Source organism: Puma concolor, chromosome E1 (genome assembly GCF_028749965.1).
Source record: "Puma concolor isolate L17-30 chromosome E1, mPumCon1.1.hap2, whole genome shotgun sequence".
Taxonomy (NCBI): Eukaryota; Metazoa; Chordata; class Mammalia; order Carnivora; family Felidae; genus Puma; species Puma concolor.
The window spans coordinates 46,718,391-46,744,191 of record NC_141680.1 but is presented as its reverse complement, the minus strand read 5'-3'; the positions used below and the strand labels follow the sequence as shown (position 1 = coordinate 46,744,191).

General features: G+C 51.8%; 1 protein-coding gene across 17 annotated transcripts in view; it reads right to left on the bottom strand.

The window, feature by feature from the left end:
* The window catches only part of MAPT (microtubule associated protein tau), a 101,044-nt gene that overhangs the window by 33,094 nt on the left and 42,149 nt on the right, over window positions 1-25,801 (bottom strand). For 5 of the 17 annotated variants that reach the window (XM_086687608.1, XM_086687612.1, XM_086687609.1 and 2 more), the window contains exons 2-6: window positions 16,673-16,831; window positions 12,229-12,315; window positions 9,627-9,713; window positions 5,751-5,816; window positions 204-509 (exon numbers count right to left, since the gene is read on the bottom strand). In XM_086687608.1, the coding sequence (XP_086543734.1) occupies window positions 204-509; window positions 5,751-5,816; window positions 9,627-9,713; window positions 12,229-12,315; window positions 16,673-16,814 (688 nt within the window). In that variant the 5' untranslated portion in view covers window positions 16,815-16,831. The remainder of the gene's footprint in view (window positions 1-203; window positions 510-5,750; window positions 5,817-9,626; window positions 9,714-12,228; window positions 12,316-16,672; window positions 16,832-25,801) is intronic. The other 12 variants (XM_086687615.1, XM_086687618.1, XM_086687619.1 and 9 more) reach the window with 5 other exon arrangements.

Below are 25,801 nucleotides of genomic sequence, written 5' to 3'. Positions count from 1 at the left end.
AGCACGTGCTACCAGAGCCTGAGGGGCAGGAGGAGGCCACGGGAGGGTGCGCAGCAGTGCCCGGCTGGTCGGTTGAGTGGTTCTCTCTGGGAACCTCGGAAGCAGCAGGACTCAAGGAAGGGCCGGAAGCTTGGTGGCAGTGCCCGCAGCCTGGGTGGCACACGAGGTCACCAGGAAGGAGCGAAGGAGCCCAAGACACAGACCTTTGAGTTGAGGCACCCGGCTGATGGGCTTCCCTGGCAGAACAGCTGCAGGCTGCTTTTCGGACGGTTCTGGAAGGTCCGACTTTTTTGTGTCCTCTCCCTCAGAAGGGCCCTGGGGCTCTTGCTCCTCTCCAGGGGGGCCGGGAAGTGCAGCCCCTTCCAAATCCACCTCTGAACGTGCCTGTTCCTTCTGCACGTTGGCTTTGATTTCCACGTGGAAGGTGAACCCGGGGGGCGTGTCCTGCCCTTCCGCCGTGGGCCCTGAACCGGGCCCGGGGGGCTCTGAGGCCTCGATCTCTGTGGAAACTTGGGAGAGGAAATCGACAGGGAGGCGGATGGCACCCTCAGCTGCGAAGCCGGACAAGCCAGTGGCTCCTCTGGAAACTGTCTGGGGGGGTGGCCCGCCTCGGACTGGGGAGCTCTGCAGACCTGGGGCGACGTGGGAGCGAGGGGAGTCCTGGGGCGAGGACTCGTCCACATCGCGGTCTTCATCGACATCCTTGCCCCCCCGCCTCTCTTTGCCATGGTCCCCCTTCAGAGGGGGCCCCTCCTGGCGCAGATCTCCCACAAGCTGGTACTCCAGTAGCTCCGCGTCATGACGACTTCCCTCTGTGTCCTCTGGTTCTGTCCCTGAAGGCTGGTGTGTGGCCTCCCTTGGGCCATGAGGCAGGATGGGGGCCCCGGGCGCGTACTGGCGGGGCAGACCTGGGGTGCCCAGGTCGGCGGCCTCGCCTCTCTGGTGCCCTGGCTCCCCAAGGAGGATCTCCTGCACAGCCTTGACACTCCCAGGCTCCGTCTGGAGATATCCAGGGGAGGCGGGCTTCGGAAAGGCCAGACCCCCCTCGACCCCATCCCCTGGTTTTGGTCCCCACTCCTGGTGGGGCTCCTGAGGGCCACCTGTTGGCGAAGGCGGTTGGCAGATGGGATGATGCTGGGAATGGTGGGAGACCACAGGGGCCTCTGGCTGTTTCTCCCCCACAGGCAGCACGGAGGCCCCGGAAGCTTCTCTGCCGTGGTCAGGCTGATCCTGAGAGCTAAACACATTGGCCAAGGGCCTCGAAGGTACCTCCCTCTGCTGGCTGGAAACTCTCAACTCCTCTGGGTTTGAAGAGGCAGCAATGGCAAATGGTTGGCAAGGATGCATTAATTGTTTAAGAGAAGGAACGCGCTCTTGAAATAAGAAAAGGACGTTTAAACAGCATCACGAGGCCAACTAACAAAGAACGAGGAAGGCGGGCTCTGGGCTCATCTTTGTTGTTTTCCTTTGCTCAGAATGAAAGCTCTATTGGCTTACCTAACACTGACTCATTGGGTGACACTGGGTGAGCACCTCCCCTCTCTGCGCCTCAGTTTTCTCATCTGCAATAGGGGTGCTGGACCTGGTGACCTCTACGGCCCCGCTGGCACCAGCATTATCCCTCTGTCACCGGCTCTGGGTGGCCTCGGAGCACGTCAGCATCCAGGGCTGCCTTGTGCTGAATCCACTAGGCCACAGAAGCTTCTCCTTCTCTCCAGGGACACTGAGCTTCCTGAAGATTCTGGCCTCTAGATAGGACCTGGCTTGAGTGCCCCAAGGATCTCTTTTTTCTCCCTCTCTCTGTGTTTCCCCCTTTTGCAAAATGAAACCAGCGGGTGCCCCTAAACCAACCCAGCCTCAAGCTCCACGCTCTGATAGATTTGGAAAATCCAAAATTTATCGTCATCAGGAACCGTAAGGTTCCTATACACAGAAGCACAATTCAGATTTATCTGGCTCATGGGTCAAGTACGGGCCTTTTGCATAAGGTGCAGCAGACCACTGTGGCCGTAAAGGGTCCTGCGTGACAAAGACATCGCCAGCCCGTGAGACCACCGCATTCACATGGTCACACAGCTGGCGGTTGGTGGAGGTCACGTCACCCTTTCTGGCTCATCCCGGTGGCGTTCACGCGAACACTCCTTAAAGAACCTGACCGTGTACTAAGGACAGGAGAGGCATGCTCTGTGGTACTCCTAATAAACATCCTTTTTTTTTTTTTTAAATTCCCACCCTTTAATCCTCCCATATGGTTCCAGCAGGACAACCCATACAATTCCTCTAAACGAAACCTAGAACCCCAAAGATTCAGGGGGCTGGAAGAGCTGAGGGGAGGGTGGTGGAGAATCCATGTGCGGTTGTGGACGCACGGCTAACACGTGCCCGTCTTCTCTCCCCACCCGGGCAGAGTCTGTAGCTGCCTGTTGGCTCGCCTCCACCCCTACCCTGACACCAGGGCCTCGTGATCACGATCTCATTCATTTCCTGTTCCTGCCATCAACCACGGTGCCTGCCACATAGCGATGACCAACGACGGAATGCTGCCTGGTGAACTGCTATCAGGAAAATAGGCTCATTTCTGCTTTCTGCAGGGTCTGCAGCACCTCACTGGGACTGTTGGTCAGCCGCTGGGAAGAAGAGCCCAAATGACAGAGACGCAGGGACCAGACAACCTGAGCAGGTGCCTCAGCACCATGGCTTCTCAGCAACCAACCAGCTCAACAGACCAGAGGCTGAGGCAAATGCTAGTCTTCCCACCTCCCAGACGAGCCATGCATCCTTGCCTTCTGGAAAAGGCTTTCCTCCGAGAGCTTTCTAGAAGTTGCTCTCGGTCAGGACGTTACTGTTCTCTAAAAGACTGTAAGACCTGGAATGACCTTCATTAAAAAAGAGACCAAGGAGGGGGGTGCCTGGGTGGCTCAGTCGGTTGCGCGTCTGACTCTTGGTTTCCGCTCAGGTCACGATCTCATGGTTCATGGGATTGAGCCCCAAATCGGGCTCCGTGCTGACAGTGCTTGGAGCCTGCTTGGGAGTCTCTCTCTCTCTCTCTCTCTCTCTCTCTCTCTCTCTCTCTCCCCCTCTATCTCTGACCTTCCTCCATTCACGTGCTCTCTCTCTCAAAATAAATGAACATTAAAAAAAAAGAGAAAAAGGCCCCCAAACACAAATAGTGAACACGTCTTGAAAAGTCATCAATATTTGATTGTACCGTGTGTGTGTATTGACTGAACCGATCATCGTGCAACTATATTTCTGGAGGAAGGAGTGAGGCTGGGAGAATACTGTATTCAGTTCCTAGAATACTATGAAGTGCTCAGTAAGTAATAAACATAGCAATCATCTTGCAGCGGGGGGGTGGGGGGGGTGGTCCAAGGTAAACAATATTGGGCAAACAGTGTGCAGGCCTCAGGACTCTGGATAAACTTTCCCCCCACATCCCTGTCAGGAGGCCTGGTCTTCATGACACAGGAGAAAGGTCTACCCCTCCGTGTGACAGGACATGGGTAAGGCCTTCCCTTATCTGACACTCTGCTTCCTGTAGTGCCATCCTAAAATGTCCTTGTCTGGCAGGTATTCATGAACATGGGCTACCAGAGGCCTTCTTTCTGCAGCAGAAACTGCAAGGGTAAGATGTAATAACTATGCTTTTGTTAGATGGCTCTTTCTAAATCTGAAAATTGACTACAGGCCTTTAGCAAATAAAGTGTGTTTGTGGATCACGAGCATGTCCGATTTCGCTGGAGGGAACAGGGCTCATCAATTTGGACCAGCAGTCCTAATCAAGTCCTCCTTAGGATCAGAGGTAGAAACCTCCACGTTTTCCAGATCTGGTGCCAACTTCCCACTGCAAATGCCTACCTGGTGTTCATCTTTATAGCTACATGATTCTAGGCCACTGATGGGAAAAAAATGTAAAAATTGAGTGAGCACAGGGGCGCACCTGAGTGGCTCAGCTGGTTAAACATCTCACTTTGGCTCAGGTCATGACTTCGAGGTTCATGGGTTTGAGCCCTGTGTCGAGCTCTATGCTGACAGCTCAGAGCCTGGAGCCTGCTTCAGATTCTGTGTCTCCCTCTCTCTGCCCCTCCCCCCCTTCTCACATTCTGTCTGTCTCTCAAAAATAAATAAACATTTAAAAATTTTTTTTAAAAATTTGAGTGAGCATGAAAACAAAGTTTCCACAAAAGATGTTGGCCTGATCTTTTCATTGCATGGAATATGTTGCAGGGACATGAAGACCTAGCCTGTAATAAATATTTGTAGAAAAAACTCAAATCCACTTCTATGGAAATAAATGGTCATATCCAGTGGTTATAAAAGCCTCTCATTTCACCTAAGCCTGAAAATCATGACCTGAAAGAAACAGGTGGCAGGGTTCTAGTTATTTAACACACAGACTGGGGTTCTTCCTTACACTGATTATCCCTTCTAATATTTTCTGAAGCTCTCTGTGAGTCTAAGAGTGAAAACACACCTCTCCATGCTATGCGAAATGAAGTTAGCCCACTATGGGGCAATGAACGGGCGCCTGGGTGGCTCAGGGGGTTAAGTGTCCGACTTTGGCTCAGATCATGATATCATGGCTCATGGGTTCGAGCTCTGTGCTGACAGCTCGGCCCTGGAGCCCGCCAGAGCCTGGAGCCTGCTTCAGATTCTGTCTTTCTCTGCCCCTCCCCTGCTCATGCCCTGTCACTCTCTCAAAAATAAATACACATTAAAAAAACACCAACAACCCTCAATGAAACACTTCTTTGGGCCCAGAGTCTTCCTAAAGCCAGATGGCCCCAATGCCAGCACTAGATGTTGGACAAATCCCGTATCACTTTCTGGAGAGAAAAAAAGTGTCTTTCTAGCTCTCTGGCAGTCTAGAAAGTTCCACATGATACAGTAGACTCTCCAGTTCATCGATGCAGCAGGTGATAGAAAATGAACTCAGTGCCATATTATATCAGAGGTCTCTATTTCCTGAGATAAGGAATTTTTTCTTTTTAAGTTTTTTTTAATGTTTATTTATTTTAGAGAGAGAGAGAGTGAGTGGGGGCAGAGAGAGAGGGAGACACAGAATCTGAAGTAAGCTCCAGGCTCTGAGCTGTCAGCACAGATCCCGATGTGGGCTCGAACTCACAGACTGCGAGATCATAACCTGAGCTGAAGTCGGATGCTTAACCCACTGAGCCACCCAGGCACCCTGATAAGGAATCTTTAATATAAAATTAAGTTCTTAAAACATTTGGGCTAAATGATTACAGAAAGTTGGTTTCCTTGAACACAGTTTTGGTTCCTGAGAAGAAAATCATAATAAGGTCTGAATGTTGCACAGAAGAAAGTTAAAAAGAAATTGCTTGGTGGAGATATGGTTGAGGCCTTGCTCCTGGGACAGGGCCAGAGGGCAGCCTGAGGAGAAAATCACCTATCATTCACATGTGAGTTTCTGTTGGACACTCTTTCTTGACTCCCCAGGCTGGACAGGGCCAGCCTCTCTCAGGACACTAAATACCTTAGGAATAACTCAGAAACAGTGTTAGGAAAAAAAAAAAAAAAAAGAGGTGTGTGTGTGTGTGTGTGTGTGTGTGTGTGTGTGTGTCTAGAGTTCTTTCTATGTCTGATTAGCCCATCTTTGATAAGAACCTCCTGGACCCATGAATTAGGGCCCAGGTGCGAGTTTTCTTTGCAGGGTAGAGCCCATCTGAATGCTGCCATCTCCCTTCTCCTGACCCCCAGGTTGTGGTAGGCGATTCTAGCCCACTGACCTTGAGTCACATGTCCGGCGGCTTGGTCTTCCAGGTTGGGGGTGTCTCCAATGCCTGCTTCTTCAGCTGGTTTATGTGTCAACAAATGAAGAAGATATAAGCAAAAACAGTTATTGTTTGCCAGAAACCAAGTTCTTTACATCTTCCAGTATTTTTCTGAAAACATTCAGGAAAGGCACATCTTATGAGTAAGTACCAAGGGGCTGAACCTCTGGCTTTTTGCAAATATTATTGCTGGGGATGTCTACAAAAGCAGGTTATTAAATGAACCCCACCGTACCCACACACTTTGCAGGTGACCATGATCCTGTAGGAAAGACCTTCTCCACAGTGGGCCCAGGGTCCCGAGTGCCCCACTCAACAAAGACACGCAGGGTGGGTGAGGTCAGAGAAGCAGTTTACTGCTCAACCATCACCACGGGAACCACCACCGAGCGGCAGGTGCACTCCCAGCCCCAGCCAGTGCTCTGGGGGCGCTCAGGGTGCAGGAAAGCACTAGGCGTGGGCTGTGGAGTCAGGCTGGGGTTCGCATCCAGCCACCGCCATTTACTTAACCTCTCGGAGCCTCTGTTTCCTCACCTAGACCCCCCAAGGTGATGAAAACGGCTTGTCTCGGAGGACGACGGTGAGGGTGAAAACGAGAATTTGAATGACTGTGTTCAGTGAGATGCCGGGCGTATGGGAAGTGCCCCACAGCTGTGCAGTTTCTTTTCTCCAAACTACTGGGCAAACCCCTGTAACCACCTGCCAGGAGTAATTGCCACCTGGTTAGGAGGAGGCCGGGAGTGAGCAGCGTCTAGGGTGTCTTGGGCTCACCCCAAATGAAGAAGATCACATCATCAACAGTGACAAAATCAGTAAGCTTTACCGCAATGCCAATTTCTGCGCCGTGAAAAATCAGGACATTGCTCCAGGACAACAGATACAATTGCGTAGAAGAGAGTTTATAAAGCAAGCTGGTGCACACATTGACGTGCACTTGCCTCATGATGCCAGAAGAACCAACATGCATGCCCTGATGGATGGAGACAGGGAAACCACCACCCCTAAGAAATGCCTACAAGTTGCTGGCTGGGCCACGAGTCTTTTCTCCCAGACCTGAGATGGTTACGATTTCACGCCTAAAACAGAAATGCCAAGTCACCAGCTCAGGCCTGCCGTGGAGGGCATGGAGGAGGGAAAAGAAAGATTCTCTGGGTCGCTGGACAGCTGCATGATGGCCTTATAAACACTGGCCCGCTGGCTGTCCCAAAACAGCGGCAGTGAGGGCCGTGAGGGGACTGGCAGTGGGCTCCCCAACCACCAGATCATAAACATGACCTTGCTCTCGGGCCCCCGCAAGCTGACACTGTGCCACCCACGAGGTCAAACAATGACAGCTTCAAGCACAGATTTTGTCTGAGTTTCTGACGAGGCTGTGGTAGAAAGGTTCAGAGTGACAGCAGGTCCAGCTAAGTGGCATAGAGTCCTGGAGACGGAGAACACGGGGAAGGGGGTGGGGGACACATGGGAATGACATCACTGCTGTGGCACTGGGAGGTCACTGCACTCACACGCGGGTGCAGAATTGCAATATCCTGGCCCCGGTGCGTGTCAGACACTGGAGGCTGCTGATAACCCTGACGCCCCCTCACTCCCCAGTTCCCAGCAAGGGAGGTGCTCAGAGAGGCCAAAGGGAGGAGGTAGGGTGTGTGGCCGTGGCTGGGCCATCACATCGCTACACGGGCTTTCCGCATCCCTGAAGCCCCAAGAGGCAGGGGCTCCCATCCCAGCAAGGCAGGGATTCCTGCTGTGGGGCGGCCATGCTGCATCCCCAGTAGGCCTCAAAGGAGAAGTTTCAAGAATGTAAGACACCTAACCAAGGATGAAACTAGGTTACACATCATCCAGGTCAACAGCTGAAAACCTCCCCCACCGAATCTAAATCCTCCCTATCTCGTTGAGGATGTAAAGTGTGGAGAGGGTGGCTTGGGAGCGTGGAGGACGGGCTGCATGGCCACCACCCACCTCAGCCCCAAAGGGAGGGTTTCAAGGCACCACTCGGAGACACTTGGTGTGTATCCCCTGTGGTTAGCGACACGGCGGACCGCTGTCAGAATCCCACCTGGGAAAACCAGAGGAGAGATGGGCTGGCCCCGCTTTGGGGGCGGAGCAAAGGGTGTGGCTGCAGCCCTGTGGTCAGTCTGCACACGCCAAGTTTGCTTGGGCAAAGCATGCCCTTGTGTTTCCCACAGACCCGATATGGACACAGGGAGGCAGCAGCGTGGAGGCGCCTTGGACCATGGCCGGTGGGCTGCCAATAGAAGCAAGCCAACTTCAGCAGAAGGCTGGAGGGGATCTTCAGATTCCAAGGGGCTGAAGAGAGCAAAGTGCCTGCTGGAATCAAGGGCAGAGGGAGGGACCTTTGGGGGATGACTGGGATGGAGGAGTCTGGAAGGATTCCAAACAGGTGCCCACAAAAGAAAGAGTCGACGTTAAACGCTGCAGAGAGGGTGAAGCCGCGCACAGTAGTGCTGATCCAGGACGAACTTTCCTGCCTCCCGTCCCCTCCACCTCCCCAGCCCCAAAGTGGGGGGCTGCAACCCTGAATGAGCTTGGGCTACTGGATGGGACCAGACATTCTAACCAGCAGTCTCAAACGGTGTTTTGCGACGAGACTAAAGTACTTTTGATCGCCTAGCAGTGATGAAAAAGTCAGAAGCGGGCTACAGTTTTCACCCTGGAGGGGAAGGGCTCTCCCACTGAGTAAACAATACAGGCACAGGGGTGGGGGTGGGGTACAAAAATCAGGTTATCCAAGAGCTCATCGTTGTTCAGCCTTCAAACGACCTTCACTGTCAAGGACGAGGGCCATCCAGCTTCAAGAATACGCCTCCATCCATCTCAAAAGACCAACTCACAAAGCAGAAACAGTTCTGACAAGTGGAGGGAGGGGGCGGTTGCCGCTGGACCTCTGCATGGGGGTTCTCAACAAATGGAGCCCCGACAAAAAGCTGCCGTTTCCCAAAAAGCTGCTGTGAGCACCGTCTTCAGGAAGGAAACAAGACTCCTGTCTGGGGACGTTTTCCCCATTCTCCAGTGCTGGTGACATCCTGTCTGGAACTCTTCTGCACATCTTCTTCAGTGCCCTCCCAATCCAGAAGCCAACAGCTGAGCATTTACATAAGCACAAAGAACATTACCAGAGGGGGACGGCGGCCAGAGCTCTGGGCTCAGCGAGCCGTTTCCTAAGGGTCCCAGGGGGCTGGAGGCCACCACCATTTCTGGTAGGTGCCCTGTCTGCGCGACCCCCATCATCTGTGCGACCCCCATCATCTGTGCTGACAGGACAGTCTCGTCACGCCTCTTTGATGCAGATACGTTGAAAAAGCTAGTTCTACAAATGGATGCTAGGTCACACTGCTGAGCTCCCTAGGGGCTATCCCATTAAGATCCTCCAAAGGCGTGGGTCAGTCATGAGACCTTGCCACACGCTTGGGTGCCCCAGGCGGTAAACTGTCTGTTAGGAGGTGACCCTGTCACTGGGCAGAGCCCCAGCAGGAAGGTGGACTGAGTCCAGGGGTGATCTGCCACCAGCCTGCCTCGGAGGACCCTGCAGAGAGCTTGGAGCTGATGTGCCGGTTGAGATGGAGGGAGAAGCTGGACGGAATCCAGAAGATCCTCCCTCCTCTGGGAGGCTGGCGGGCAGCCACGGAAGCCATCGGCCATCAAGGCACCAAGATTGGAATGACCCAAGATTCCCAGAAACCGGGAGTCCTCCCACGTTGCTGCCTCGCTGGGAGACAGCATAACCCCTATTCGCACCCACTCCCCCTTGCAGGGCAGCCGGGCACCCGGCCAGGGCCGCCTCCACCCAGCCACGTGAGTCACCCTCACCTGTGGTTCCTTCTGGGATCTCCGTGTGGGGCTGAGCGGCCGCCTGCTCGCCGGGAGCTCCCTCATCCACTAAGGGCGCTGTCGCGTCTGGAAACCGAGAGTCGCCTTAAGGAGGCTAGGAAAGCCAGGCCAAGCCCCTCACCTTACTTCTCGAGTGGGAGCAGGCAGGGGCGGGGAGGCAGGAGGGGACTCGGCGGCATGCAAAAAGCAACACCACAAAGCAACACCCAGAGCCGCGCCCCTGCCTGATGTTTCCCCAGGAAGCACATGAATATCTTGCTTGGTGGCACCACCTCATGAGATGCCCAGGCCATCTGCCGGGGACAGCCTCCGTGTGGATGCTGCAGCAGAAGAGACTGCCGGGGACGGGCCCAGGTGTTTTAAAGAGGAAATGTCTAAAATCAGATGGCCGTGAGGCTTTGAGCAAGACCTTTGCCCTTTGGGCCTCAGTTTCCTCATCTGCAAAATGGGAATATCATGGCCAGGTGACCTTCAAGTTCTCGTCCAGCTCTAAGCCCCCTGCCCTGTGAGTCCGTGACTCACGGTTAAAAGCACAGACTCCCCCAGGTGGCAATGAACAGGCTGGTCCCATCCAGAGCTGGGTGCTTGACAACAGGCTTAACAGATGGTCCACCTGCAGAGCAGAGGCCACAGTTAAAAACCCACCACCAGGAGCTGCTGTCAGCCTCTCATCAAGGTGAGCACCTTCCAATTCAGCAGTCCTCCCCAAGCAGTGCCCTGGCATACTCCCAGGCTGTTCCAGGCAGACATAAGGAGTTGTCAGCTTTGAAAGCTTTCCAAGAGTCCGAGTCAATTTAGTCAAATGGAATCCATTTTAATCACGGTCGTCTCGGGAGCAGGCGGAGCCGCCTGGCCAAGCCCAGCCCCAGCAGAGTCCCCTTCCTCGTGGGGAGGGAGTGGAAACTCTCGGGGCCCACACATGTACAGGATCCAGAGTGCAGCAAGACTTGGTTGGAAGATCCTTCCAGAATAATGTTGATGGGGCCACTGACAACCATGATTTGGGAGGCTGCTATGAAGTCTGGCATTAGTATTTGACGACCTCAGGGAGGTAGCAACTTGCAAAACTGTCCTAACCAGATCAGCGGGAAATGTCTTGCATCAGCAGCTCTAAGAAGAAGCACAAAGAGCCCTTGGCCTGGGTATTCTCTTCACTAGGCTGAGAACCTGGGGGGAGGGGGGGGCATGGGGGGGGGGGAGCAGGGCCACACCTACTTTCTCCCCCACAGATGGTCCCTTACACCAAGCAATTGGCAGGCACTTTCTCAATTCATTCAAAGGTGGACACTTGGGGAGATGCCGGGACACGTTCTCGTCTTGTGACAGCCTCCAAAGTCATGGGCAGAGCCAGGAGGAGGAGAGTACTGAGAAGAGAACCATGAACCTCCCTGGGGATGAATGGGGGGGGATGGAAGGGCAGATACCTCAGACTGGTTACTTAAGAGCCATTCTCAATGCCCTTATCCCTTGATTTCTCCTACTTATGAGTCTGGAAAGCAAAACGCTCCGTATTCCGGCCTCCCCCTTACAGCCAGGCGTGGCCATGAGACTCAGCTCTGGCCAATGAGACATAAGCGGAAGTCGGCTAGGCGGGGCTTGCAGGAAAACTGCTTTCCTAATAAAAAGGAAACACATTTGATTTCAGGGCCCCTTTAGCCAGGCTTTGCTACTTTCCTCTTGCTTGGAAGGCAGATGTGATGCTTGGAAGTGCAGCAGCCATCTTGTAACCACGAGGCAATAATCCAACCATTACAGATGGCAGAAGATAAAGACAGAAGAGCACTGATCACGCTGGAGACCTGCTGCCATCCAGACATGTTATTAAGTGAGACCAACAAACCTCTTCATATCTAGGCCCCAGCTAGTTTGGTTTTCCATTACCTAAAACCAAATGCAGTGTTGACTGACTCAGAAGGGAAGCAAGAAAAGGTGGTCAAAATCAGGACCAAGGAGCTCTTCAGGAAATACATGAGGAGCTTTATAATAACCTAGACACCAAACGTCTAGAGAGGACAGGTCAGAAGGCGTGCTGGAATGCACACCTCGGCCAAGGTCCAGAGCCCTGGACCATGCCGAGAGCCCAAGAAATGAAGGATACTAGACCAGATCAGTCCCAAAGTATGAGCTTGGAGATGTGCACCGACCCGCCCCCTTTCTCACCCAAATGGCTGCACTGGGACCTGGTGGCTCATGAGAGAAGAGGAAGGGGGGCGGGGGCTTCTGAAGGAGTGTGGGGTGGGGGGACAGCTGCCATGGAGCAGGGGCTTTGTGGAGCTCTGCTCGGGCCCCGCTCGGCCACAGACCCGGCCTCTCCAAACGCGGTTGCCTCAAAGCACACACACGATGAAGGGGCCCAAACACGGCACCGGAGAGCGAGGCACCTAAGCAGGGCTTGGCTCCCGTGACATTCCCGGGCCTGAGCCCATCCTGCAAAGCACCGAACAAGCATGGCCGTCAGCCAGCGGGAGAGGCAGCAGCGGACGCAGCTGGGAAGGGTAGCACGCGGGGCTCAAAGCACGGCTAAGCGCAGGCTGGAGGCACGGAGGCGCTGTCTCAGTGAGGCAAGGAGAGGAGGGCCCACCTTCTGCCGTCGGCGTGCTCTTAGCATCCGAGGTTTCAGAGCCCGGTTCCTCAGATCCATCATCAGCGGGGGTCTGCAGGGGAGACTCTGGAACATACACAATGAGCCCCTCAGAACGGCTGCCGCTCCCCACCCCTCCTTCCGACTGCAGGAGGAAATGGGGAGCAGTGTCCTTCGGAGCCGAAAACCACCCAGCGCGGGACCCAGATGGATGGGGCGTGGCCACGTGATAAAGTCACAAGGGGGACCAATCCCACCCCCATCCCGACACGACGGTGTCCCCACAGCAGGGTCATCAGGCCAAGATGCAGGTGCTCGTTCCCGGACAAGAGGCGAAACTGCCTTTTAACCAGCCCGCGGTTTCATCAGAGACTCGGCCTCATGCCGACAAAAGGGCAGCCGACACTACCAAGCCCGCTGCTGTGTCTTTCCTGACCGAGAGGCTCATGGGAGAGCGCAACCCTTCATCGGCGACAAGCAGAACGCCTGGAAACCCAGTCCGATCCAACTCCTTCCTCTGAAAAGGGCAGACGCAGTGCCTTCTAACTGGACGTCGGATCGTGTGTCTGGGCTTCACCCAGCTCGTTTCCTAGAAAGATCTCCAAGTACTGACCAGCAGGACTGGAGTCGCACCTGAAACGTCAGCCACAGTTACCTACGGAGACAACTGCCCTTTCAGAATCCGAAGCCAAGGAGGCTCTGGTGGAGCCCGGGAAAGCCACTCCACCTGGGGGTGAGGGCAGGGTCTGCGGGGCTGGCCTGTGTACAAAGCAGAACCCCAAGACGACAAAGGGCAAGCGGTGTTCCACTGCACTGAGAGATCCGACACCCGCTGCTAAAATGCCGCCAGTGGATACCCAGCCCTGGGGGCGACCGTCCGGCCAAAGAAGGACCGATTCTAAACAGATTTCCAGCACACCCACAGCTCCCTGGTCCTGGGGCTTACACAAACCTGCAAACTGCCTCCAGAAGGCTTTGGACAAATGGCGAGAAAGCATCTGCAGACTGTGTGCTGGGTCTTGTTATTACTAACCAGGCTTGACTGTCAGAGCACAAGAGCATATGGAGAGCGCCCCAAGCATGCTTGTCCCCCAAGCAGCCCCTCCCCCACTCTGTCCTGGAGCCTGCCATCCTTATCATTAGAATTAGCCTTATTAAATTTCTTGGAGGGACAGAAAGGAGGAGGAAGAAGCCTTTTCCGAACGTCTTAGCTGGAAGATCTAACAAGTTAACCCTTAAACACCTTTTAATTCCTTAGGGTGCACTCCTCTATCAGTTAACCACCTGTCACCTCACCCACCTGGAGGCTCTTGGCTGTATCCAGTCCTTGTCCAACTTTGAGCCTCCACACAGATACTCTTTGTTCTAGTATTTTATACGTGGTTTCTTGTCATGATTCCAAATAGTCTGTCACTTATCTAAAATGTTGCTAGTAAAGTGACACAGCTTCTGCCAAGTTATACCGCTCACGCCCCATATAGAAATCACTCCTAAATCCTTAGAAGCAAGAACAAATTTGATGGGAGTGATGGAAATCTCTTAAGTATCACTTGCTTTCTTGGGAAGTATACTCTTTAGGTAAGCAAACTATCTACAAATGTTTCCCTTTCACAGCAGTGACAAAAAGGCTAGCAACTTAAAATCTGCACACACACACACACATACACACACACACACACACATCATATATCATATATTTGTTTTAGCACAGAACTTCCGATCGTGTTTTATGTTAAAGAATTGAGCAGTTTTAGCAAACATACCTTAGACAACTCTGAGACACAAAATAACTTGTAAACTCGTTCTAACTTTACAAATTGAATTTCATTTCTCCCCCCAAAAATATGAATGGTAAAAAACACTTTTTTTCCCTTTTTTTTTAACGAACTTTTTACTTAAGAACAGTTTTAGATTTATAGAAAAAAAATTACAAAGCTACTACAGAGAATATACCCTACACCAAGTTTCCCCAGTTATTAACATCCTATACTATTAGGTATATTTGTTGCAACGCTGTATGTATTTTAAATTTAATTTTTAATACCAGCCTACCCTAAACAGAATGTCACTGGCATAATTCACACCAGGCAGAATTCTAAGTTGGATTCCACCCATGAGGGTTTAATAACGGAAGTTCCAAGGGGACCTTGCTGAGTGACAAGGGGCAAAACAGATGACAAGGAGCTGAAGACGTCCCTCTGATGGGGCAGCACCGCATATCAGCCCTTGACCTCAGAGAGGAAACTCCGCTTGTCATCTGTCAACCGGGGAAAGTGACATCTGCCCTCAGCAGTTGTTGTGAGCATCGCCTGAGACGCTGGTGGTGAAGGCCTTTGCAATCCTAGAGTTCTAGAAAAATGCCCCAATTACCATTTTAAGGAAGTTCCCTTATAAGCAGGGTGGCCATAAACTTTATCACCCAAATTGGGACACTTGACTGTGGAAGCGGCAATGGTCCTCATGACACAGAACAGAGACTTGCACGTGGATGTGTGGGCTCAGGTCCTCAGAAGAAGGAGCTCTCAGGGCCCCAATGAGGGGGGGTCAAGGGGTCAGGGGATCAGGGGATCAGGGGATCAGGGAACAAGGCAAATTCTGGCTCCCAACCGAAGCTGCCTCAGCCAGGTAGGGCTGCAGGGAGAAAGCGGCGTGCCACTAACCTTTGGGATTGAGGTCCTGGGGGCCAGTACCCTTCATTCCACATGGCTGGGGTCGGGGTGGGGAGAGAAAATGGGAAGGGGCTGTAGAGCCACGGGGGTGGAGGGGGACAGCAGGGGAAAGAAAATCAAGGCAAGAAGGGAAAGAGGGAAGGAGGAAAAGGAGACCGTGGGAGAGGAGGAGACGGGGTGCGGGGGTGGGGGGAACGGAGTGGGGGACAAAGGGAGGAAGGGCACCCAGCAGGACTCAAAGGAGAAAGCAGATTCCCTCACTGCCCTCCATGGGAGCTGCACCTTAGCAGCTCTGGCTGGAGCCAGGCTATGGCCTGGGAGAGGTAAGGACGTACATTTCTCACCACCATTTGGAGCCTGACACCCAGAGGGCAGATCTGGCCCCCTGGGACACTTGGCTGGTGTGGGTATTTCCCCCCACTCCCCTCCCCCAGCACCTGGGGCTGGGAGGCCCCAAGAAGGCCAGAGGGCAGCCTCTGAGCTCCCCAGGACAGTATATCCACTCTTCCTCTACCAGCCAGGAGCCCACCTGTCTGATTCCCAGGTTCCTCTGACTCCTACGCTCTCTGCTTCAACGGAGAGACAGAAGTCGCCTTTGAAACCAGGCCCCACAATGAGTCCTGCGAGCAGGGACTATCATTCCTCGTGCTTCCCCAACCCAGGGGTCCTCCTGGTGACCCTACCTCCTGCAGGGAACCTTCCCAGACAGATGCACCCAGAAGAGCACCCTTCCCACTTTGGAGCCCCACCGCCTCCAGCCACTGCTCCACACCTCAGGGTGCAAAGTATTTTTATTATTTTTAGCACTGAAAGAGAATAGCAGGCTGTTTGCTATTTTGTCTCCTCAGTAACGGGTCTGGAGGGCAGGAATGGAGGTCTTCTTACACTGGGTATCACTTGGCAAAATGACAGAGAGGACAGCATGAGAAGCAGGAGAGAGGGCTTGGTGCCCTCCACGGGACTCCCCAAACTCCGTGGACATGAAACACAGGTGTTTGGTGGGGGAGAGGAGGAGGTCGAGAAAACTTGGCCCAAAGACTGTATTATAGAATATCCAGGGGTTTAGGGGCGCCCGGGTGGCTCAGTCGGTTAAGGGCCCGTCTCAGGTCACGATCTCACAGTTCATCAGTTCAAGCCCTGTGTCGGGCTCTGCGCTGACAGCAAGGAGCCTGTGTGGCATTCTCTCCCTCTCCCTCTCTCTTTATGCCCCTCCCCCACTCGTGCACTCTTGCGCTCTCTCTCTCTCTGAAAATAAATAACTAAACTTAAAAATAAAAAAAGAATATTTAGAGGTTTAGAGGATCCAGTTTGTTAGTATAGGCACAGCAGGAATCTCAGCGCTGACCTTGCTGAAAGAGGGCCCAGACAGGCTCTTAAGGAGGAGATAAAAATAAGATGCAAAGCCCAGTATTTTTCATGTTCATGAATGCTGCTGATCTAAAGGTGAATAGATTGGGCTAAAGACTCAAGAGAGCACCGGGTATTAATCAGACTGACAGGCCCCTTGCAATCTTTGTCATGCCACTGTCCACACACGTGTCAGACTCTTCTTTGGAAGGGTACGTTTTCAAACGGCCTCACATTTTGAGTTATCTTGGCCCTTTCAAATTATGAGGCTTCACTCTACTGACACAATCAAGTATTTAAAATTCCTTTCAAGAGCTTGTTGTTTCGGGCCAGCCCCTTCCTGAGCAAGCAGGTTGGCGGCCGCCCACCCACGCCAACCCCGCCCCGCCCCCCAGGCACCTGTTGCGCATGCGTGGCTGCGCACTCACCTTTCAAGCCCTGGTCCACGTCACCCTCGTGGTCTTGCATTAGGGTGTAGCTCCCCTGAGAGGGGAGGTCTTTCCTCTCCCCCGTCCCGTACGTCCCAGCATGATCATCCATCACGGTGAAGTCCTGGCGGGGTTCAGCCATCCTGGGTCAAGGCCCACCTGGGGAAGGGAGATGGGAGGATGAGGACGGGCTAGCTGGGCTGAGGGGCCGAAGCGCTAGGGGGATGGGGGTGGGGGCGGGGAGAGAGGGCCCACCTCCCGGGGGCAGACAGATCCCCGCCCCCATCCCCTCCCCGAGGGATGCTCAACCTCATCCGCCTTGCCCGTTATGCGTATGTGCACTTTTAATTCACCTGCATCACATCACTTCATAACTCAGAACCACCAGGTGGGCAGGTTCCCGGGCCTGGCTCGTGATGCCCAGCACTCTTTCCACTTCATTAAAATACAAATGCTGCCCACCAGTAGCTTGCTTACTTATTTATTTTTCTTCCCATTAAAATGTAAGGCCCATCAGGAGAGGGGCGCCATCAGCAAGTGAGGAAAATGACGCACAGAGACGCAATGGGATCATTCCATCACGAGGCAACAGCGAGGCAAACCGACTCTTGACCCTTGTCCAGCCTGCCCCCCCGGAGGTCAGGGCTGGGCCTCCACTCACCTCAGGGTCCCCCACCAGACCTCTCGGGTGTGCGTTCTTGGGGGTCGGGCTTAGAAATCCCTAACAGCACCATGCACACACATGCACACATCGCCCCCTAGAGCCCCAGCAGGAGACAGTACTTCACGTCCACAGAACGCACTAGAAAGTCATTTGCTCATACTCTGTTCTCATCTTTATTGAGAATATTTAGTGCTTTATTTTAAAAGTAATTCATAACTGTGAATTCTAGATTTTTGAGTATGCCATTTTGTTCTGGTTCATCCATCCTACTTCGGCTTATTCCATTTTTTTTCATCTTTATCTCTGTAATTTGAGTCTCCTCTTTTTGTTATCTTCCTTTTAAACATTTTATTTTTAGGTGATCTCTACGCTTAACATGGGGCTTGAATTCATGACTCCGAGATCAAGAGTCACATGCTCTAGTGACTGAGCCAGCCAGGTGCCCCGATATTGTTCTTTTAAATTACTTATGCTATTATTATTTTTTTTAATGTTATTTATTTTGAGAGAGAGAGAGAGAGTGCACAGCCCAAACTCACCAACCATGAGATCATGACCTGAGCCGAAGTCAGACTCTTAACCACTGAGCCACCCAGGTGCCCCCAAAATGAATTCTTTTTTTTTTTTTTTTTTTAAAGAATGAGCTTAGCAGGACCTCTATCCTAATGGTCTGTTTCCCTTAGCCCCCAAACATCAGAACCCCTCTTCTAAGAGGGACTAGTTCCATTATCTGAGAAAACTACTGCTCCCCACTCAGCTCTAGGAAATAGCATCTTCCTCCCTGGTGGAGCCTCTCGGAGCGTCCCCGGTCACCGCCCAATGGCTCATCCCCAAGACTGGTCCATGAGTCACTCCATCTGGCTGAGTCACCAGATGCCTCACCCTGGAGCGGTGGGATCGCCCCAGAAGCTCAAGGCCTCCCAGACTGGCTAGAGACACTGGCCCAGGTGAGCCAGGCCAGCCAGCTCAGGGCACCTTGTTCAACCTGCAGCTAAAGATTTAGGGAAGGCTGAGAAGTTGAGCTTCATGGTTTTGCTCTTTAGGTTTGATCAATTCCTTTCAATGACCAAGCTTCCCCTCCTGAAACATGGTGGATGGAGGTATACAAGTAAAACTCTGATGTATTGGTTTCCTCTTTTTTTCTTTTTTTTAATATTTATTTATTATTGAGAGACAGAGAGACACAGAGCGTGAGCAGGGGAGGGGCAGAGAGAGGGGGAGACACAGAATCCGAAGCAGGCTCCAGGCTCTGAGCTGTCAGCACAGAGCCTGACGCGAGGCTCAAACTCACAAGCCGTGAGATCGTGACCTGAGCCGAAGTCGGATACAACCAACTGAGCCTCCCAAGTGCCCCTGTTTGACCTTCTTGCATGTTTTCTCTGCCAGGTGTCCTTTAGAACATTTTTTCTCAAATTCTCAAAATTCCATTGGGATTTTGGGCTTATATTTTGTGCCAAAATGATAACAATTGCTCTCTTCAGAATATTTAGCGTTCCTACCCAAAAGCATAGTGTGTGTCTTCCCAATTATTCCGGTTCCCAAATCTCTCTGGGTGGAGGTAGGGGGGTGTCATTTGCATTTTTCTGGTGCTGAGCTCACTCTCGACGTCTTGCTGTCCTTTGTGCTGCCTTTGTGAACAGGACCCTTGCCCTCATCGTGCTGATGACTCATGAAGGCCTCTGGGTTTCCTCAGTGGAGGTGACCAGGCCACCGTTCCAATGCTGGAACTGGCCCCGAAGTGATGGGTTCCCCTCGACGTCTCCAGGGGAATAAACGGGAGAAGCATTTTCTGGGCCTCGATCAGACAGATGTGATCTCTTAGCAGAAAATCTCTCATCAATGAGCTTGTGAAAAGAAGCTGGAAGGATTCAGCAGGGTTTGCAGGAGAAGAATGCAAGGGTGAGGGAGGGCATTCTACTCTTTTCCCTACTCTTGAGGTCAGTTTGCCCCCAATTCAGTGGCTGCTCATATTTTAATGTTTATTGTTTATTTATTTTTGAGAGAGAGCGTGGGGGAGGGGCAGAGAGAGAGGGAGACAGAGGATCTGAAGCAGGCTTTGCACTGACAGCAGAGAGCCCCATGCGGGGCTCAAACCCACGAACCGTCAGATAGTGAGCCATCATCAAGCTGAAGCCGGACACTCAACCGACTGAGCCACCCAGGTGCTCCTGTTGCTGATATTTTAAAATCACAGGTTTTAGAGAAAGCGGTTCTTTCAAAGGAGCCTGGGAGGCGTGAGACACCAGGGACCCATACGCACTACAGCTCGCCACATTCAGCTCCCGGCTAAGTCGAGAAGTCCCAAAGCCCACCTTCCACTTATGCCCTGCACAGACGGGCTCGCTGACTAAAGTTCTCTTCTTCCAATAAATGGTACCGCCACACATCCCAGCCCTAAGACCTGCAGCCAAGGACAGCAGACGGAAAACACAAAAATAAGCACAACCCCCGAGGTGGGTACACAGCCCAGACGAGACATGGTCACCACCCCACGGATCCCTGTAATCTAAGAGGGACACACAGACAGGAAAATAAACACACTGGGAGCTGTTTTCTTAAGGCTGCACTCTGCTTTCTTATTCTTCTAAATCAACCAATTCCCACCACCCCACCACCCCCGCCCTCATTTTCTACCTCTTGTTTTCCCCGGCACTGACTTAAGGGCAGTGGGGTGGGAGGTAGGGAAGAAATTGTAGGAAAGGCACAAAAGTTGAGTTAAGCCTGGAAACTAAAAAGGGCCACTTTTTTTTTTTTTTAAGTTGATTTATTTTGAGAGAGAGAGGGAGGCGCAGCAAGAGAAGGAGAAAGAGAATCCCAGAATCCCTGAATCCAATCAGGGCTGTGGTTACTCAGTCTTTTTTTCCTTTTTTCTTTTGATTGAGGAGAAAGTCACGCAACCGAAAATTAACGATTATATATATATATATATTTTAATTTTTTTTAATGTTTATTTTTAACAGAGAGAGAAACAGAATGCAAGCGGGGGAGGGACAGAGAGAGAGACACACACACACACACACACACACACACACACACACACAGAATCCAAAGCAGGCTCCAGGCTCCAGGCTCTGAGCTGTCAGCACAGAGCCCGACGCAGGGCTTGAGCTCACGAACCACAAGATCATGACCTGAGCCGAAGTCAGATGCTGAACCGACTGAGCCACCCAGGCACCCCCAAAATTAACCATTTTAAAGTGAACAATCCAGTGGCATTTAGTACATTCACAGTGTTGTGCAACCATCATCTCTTACTAGCTTGGGAACATTTTCATCACCCCAAAAAGAAACCCTGTGCCCATGAAGTGGTTTCTCTTGAACCCCCTACCCCCACCCCCTGCCAGGCACCAATCTGCTTTCTGTCTCCATGGATTACCCTTGTTGGATATTCCAGATAACTGAAATCATTTAATATGTGGCCTTTTTGTGACAGGTTTCTTCCACTTAGCCTAATGTTTTCAGGACTCCTTCATGTTGTGGCTCGCGCTGGGGCTTCATTCCTTAATAAGATTCCGTTGTACGGACATAACACATTGTGTTTACCCATTTATCCTTTGATGGATACTTGCAGTCTTTTAATAAATTACAAGTTCGGAAACAAGCTAACATGGAATTTTTATTGTGACTTTTATCGGATAATGGTGAAATTGGGGTGGAGGGAGGAAAAAGGTGTGGGCAGGAAGGGGGGATGGTAGAAGAAAGAGAAGGGCAGGGCCCCCCAGGAAATCTTCAACTTCTTCCTCATTTCACCAAGGCTGGGCCCCCATGGGGCACAGGGATGTGTAGGTGAGACCCCGGGTCCCTTTTGCTCCCAAAGAATAGGGTCTCCGCAGGCCGCAAGACGGAGCAAATTTTCTGCCCGGCAGAATTCACGTCTTCTATGCAGCTTACCTGAAGAGGTACCTTTGTTTTCTGAGCCTCCTAGGCTGCCCTTTGAGGTGTCCGGTGGTGGATGAGGGAACCCCAGGCACCTAGTCCAGATGAAAGGTGACGTCTGAAACACCGCCAGGGGGCCCTGCTCACTATTTGGAGCTCATCTGCTGTTTTCCTGGACATTTCTCCATGACGACATTGAGGCTCGCTACAAACCTGAGAGGTGGGCAGGACCCAAATCCGAGACAGGTAAAGGGCCCCCAGAGACTAAATGACTTGCCCAAGACCACTGAGGCAGCCTGGGACCTTACTTAGATTTGAATACCGCTCCCTCAGCCCTGCTGCCCTCTGGGACGTGGACTCCTGGCAGTTCTGATGCCTCCTTCCGCTCCCCACCCAGGTCTTTCCTCCTGTACGGTTCCCCCGGGGGTCTGTAGGTTTCTTCTGACCTAGGGTAGTCTTCACCCGATGTAGAGGAAGACGAAATGGCCTTCCTGCGCCTACTGCCATCCTTCCTATTCTTCCTCATTTTCTTACCCACAGCAATGCAGTTTGGTCATCAGCAACTCAGGTTCTAGAAAGCTCCTTGGATAAGCCAGGGCCACACTGGACACCCTTGTGGCAGCTTTGGAGTATTAATAGCATCTATTTATGTGAGCCCTGTCTATAAGCCAGTCACAGGGGCTTCAGAGAGAGGGAGAGTTTCTCTGTAATACAACCACCTCATGAGAGGAATCATTGTCTCCACTCCCTGGACGAGAAAGCAGGCTCAGAGGTTCTGTAACCTGTTGAGGGTCACACAGCAAGCAAGGGGCAGAGCAGGGTCTGAACTTTGATCTTTTGATGATAAAACCCATCTCGAGGCTACTACATCTTACTGGTTCCTACTGGTGCCTTCCCAACAGTCTAAAGAGCACAACCCTTTTCTCCTCCCCTCCAGGACTGGGCGAAATGACGCTGTCCGGGCTGGAGTAAGAGCGGAGGGCAACCCTGGCTCTCCGTGCTCAGGGCTGGCAGACTCACTACCCAATCCCAACCGAGCTTTGAGAGTCTGAATCTCACCTCCGCGAGCGAACCTCAAGGGCAGGGGTATTTCAGGCCAAGCAGCAGCCTCGCTAGGGGGCAGCAGACGCCTTGGCGGGCGGCGGGCTTCTCCCGGAGCAATGACCGCAGGCCCCGCCGGGGTGCCTGCTGTGACTCAGCGGAAAGCGGAATCGCCCGTCCTGTTCCCTGGCTCCGTTCAGACAAAGGGTGATAGCCCCTGGACCCCCTCGGCTTAAAAATCCCACACTGCCATTAGAGAGTGGTGACAATGCACAATTTTGCAAATATGCTGAAAACACTGAATTGTACATTTTAAAGGGGGAATTTCACGGCACCGTAGGTATTTCAATAAAGCTGCCATTAAAAAAACAAATACCCTAAGTGGACCTCTTCTCTCAGATAGCTGAAAGATCAGGTAGAGATAATCTAGAATCTAAAAATAACCTTCCAGTGAACTTTGTTCCTCAAGGTTATTTTTGGCTCCTGCATCCCATTTTTCCTTTGCTCTGGTCCCTTTTTTGTACCATCAGGAAGGAGCCAGTGCACTAGGGTGGAAAACAGGATTCCTCATAATGACAGGAGCCGTGTTTCAAGCGTCTCCAGGTATTGACTTATTTAATTCATACACCCGTCTCTATTATTACGCCTACTTCTGCAGATGGGGAAATTAAGGCACAGGGAGGTTGAGTAAGTTGCCTAAGGTCTCAGAGCAGGCATGTAATGGAGTCAGGGTTCAAAGCCCAGGTGGCCTGACACGGAGTCTCACCTCCTTAAGCGGTCTGTTAACGGAGACTAAATACAGTAGTGATTGAAATACCAGATTAGGAATACCAGGACACTTGCTCAACTAAATTAAACCTTTCACTTCCCTTGAAAATTGCCTCTTTAGGGGGGTGCCTGGGTGGCTCAGTCAGTTAAGTGTCTGCCTCTTGATCTCGGCTCAGGTCATGATCTCACCGTTTGTGAGTTCAAGCCCTGCATCAGGCTGATAGCACATTGCCTGCTTGGAATTCTCTCTCCTTCTCTCCTTCTCTCTCTGTCCCTCCCCCTCTTGTGCTGTCTCTCAAAATAAATAAATAAACTCCTAAAAATTAAAGTAAACAATTTTTTAAAAGAAAATTTCCTCTTTGTATTTACACTCTATTCTTTAGTGCTTATGGTCCAACGGTTTTACTTTAAGACACAGAGATTAGTGAAAGGGCAATGCATCCCCATCTCATGGGTTGAGTGAGGTGAAGTCTGGGTCCCAGGTCATTAGGAAATCCCTCTACTCAAGAAGCAAGGAGCCAACCGTACCCAAAGGAAGAGAAAGAGTCTCAAGGGCTTAAATCAACGCGCCCTTCAGGCTGACTCCTGGCAACCATGATGCTTCAGAGGCCCTTCACTAACAGCCAGTCCCAACTGTGAGGGTCTGAGGGGCCGCGTCTCCTTTTGTGTCGCCTTCACCTCCCCTGCCCCTCATGGGTGGTGCCCAGCACAGAGACAGGCACAGGGAAGTCCTCACTTGCAGGAGGGTAAGACGACATGGCTCCTCCCTCAGAGAAGCGCTAAAATGTGAGCTCATGGTCACATCATAGCACAGTGTGCCACAGAATGTTCTAGAACTAAATTTGAACAATAGTAAAAAATACCCAGATTTTAAGCATAACTGCCAATTTAAGAGGAGAGAGGATAAAGGAGCTCACAGTGAGGGAAGACTTAGGTTGGTAAGAAGAAAATGGAATAATCCTGGGCGTCCATCCAAAGAGAACAATCAACAGTTGTATGAAAGCATGAATGAAGGCTGCTTTTTGGGGGGTGGTGGTGCTGCTGTGCACACACAATGTGTCATGGCTGATGTCAGCTGGCTAATGTCCACCATCGTAAGAAAATTCACAGATTGTGTCTGAGAGGACAGTTCTAGTGTTAAGCTTAAGGCTTCTGTTTTATTTCATTTTATTTTGCTCACTAAAGCCTTCTCTCCTCCTTTGTAACGGCTGGTATAGTGAAATGGGGCTGTAACATCTGGCTGGGTGATGTGTCAGGCTTGGGTGGCCTTTGTTTACAGAAACACAGTCTCTTTCCCTCCAACCCCCTTTCTGGTAAGTTTTTGATCAGACTTCAATGAGGACAGTGCTGTCGTGTGACATCCTGATGGGTGGTAGAGACAGGCTGCTGAGGCTCTGTCCTGTTCAGGAACTGCCAATGTCCCTGGCCACCACTTTAATTCTACCTGAGATGAATCCCCTGAACTCAGAGCACCAAATGGAAAAGGAAGAGTTTCTTCTGATGTCAGCCAAGAAAATCAGAGCAAAAAAACCTGTTTTTCTTGGGAAAACCACTCAATCTTTAGAGAGAGAGAGAGAGAGAAAGAGAGAGAGAGAGAGAGAGAGAATGCACTGTTTTATAAAAGTGATTCATAGTCATCATTAAAAAGTTAAATACAAGAATGTGAAAGAGTAAAGCAAATAACCACTTTTAACATTGTTAGGGAACTTCCTCGCGGACACCTCTTCTGTGCACACATAGAATTTTCCCTAAATGAGACTATGCTCTATAGCCTATTTTATTCACTTAATATGCTGTATTAATAAGCTTTATTTCTGGTTGATCTTTAGTGGATATAATCTGTAGCATCACAGCTGTGTCTGCCTCCCAGCTCCAACAGGCAGCAAACAGTCTACAAACCAACACAAGATTACACTTAAAAAGTGCTGAGGTGGGGGAAACTTTGACCCCCCCCCCCACTTTTTTTAGCCATCCATAATCATCCCTTAGGAAGAACGGGTATTTCTAGAGTCAGGCACTGTTTACACATTTTTATCTCATTTAATCCTCCCCACAACCTATGTGAAGTAGGGAACGTTATTATCTTATCTCCCTTTTATGTATTGAGGCTCAGTTGCTCAGGCTGGGGAGTAGGGGAGGCCGCATGTGGCTTTGAATGTGTAGTCCTAGGGTGCGTGTGACATTGGGTGCATGTGACATTGGGTGGGTCTCTGGAGACCTCCACCAGGAACCATGAAGCTCCACTGCACAGTCCTAATGTAGGAGGAACCGCCCCAACTACACCTTTGCGAGGTGCACCCGTCCAATCTTAGCTCCATTTTGCAGCTGGGGAAACTGAGACACAGAGAGGCTGAGGCTGAGGGACCTCCAATGGACCTAGAAATCGTGGCAGAGCTGGGGACAGAGTCTGGTGTGTGGCCATTTGCTGGAAAGCTCAGCTCAGGAATGGGAAGTCGGCTGGTATTGAGCACCAGAACTGACCCCAGGCAGGGTAGAGTGGCGTCTCAGACAGGAAGACGTGGCCACATCTGATGAATGGGACTCCTCAGTCAGGCTCTTGCCTCAGCAGCGCCTCGGGTGCCAGGAAGCCTCTCAGAGGCACCCTGGGGCCATGTGCCAAAGAGCATCATGGGTTCTGAAATGCACCTGCTGCACCATTAGCCATTACTGGCACTGATGGATGGCACTCTGGCTGCCCCCTTCTCAAGGCACTTTGAGAACACTGCCCAGCCTCACCCTCACAGCAGGGTTTGGGGAGGCAGCCTCCACCCTGCCCCCTC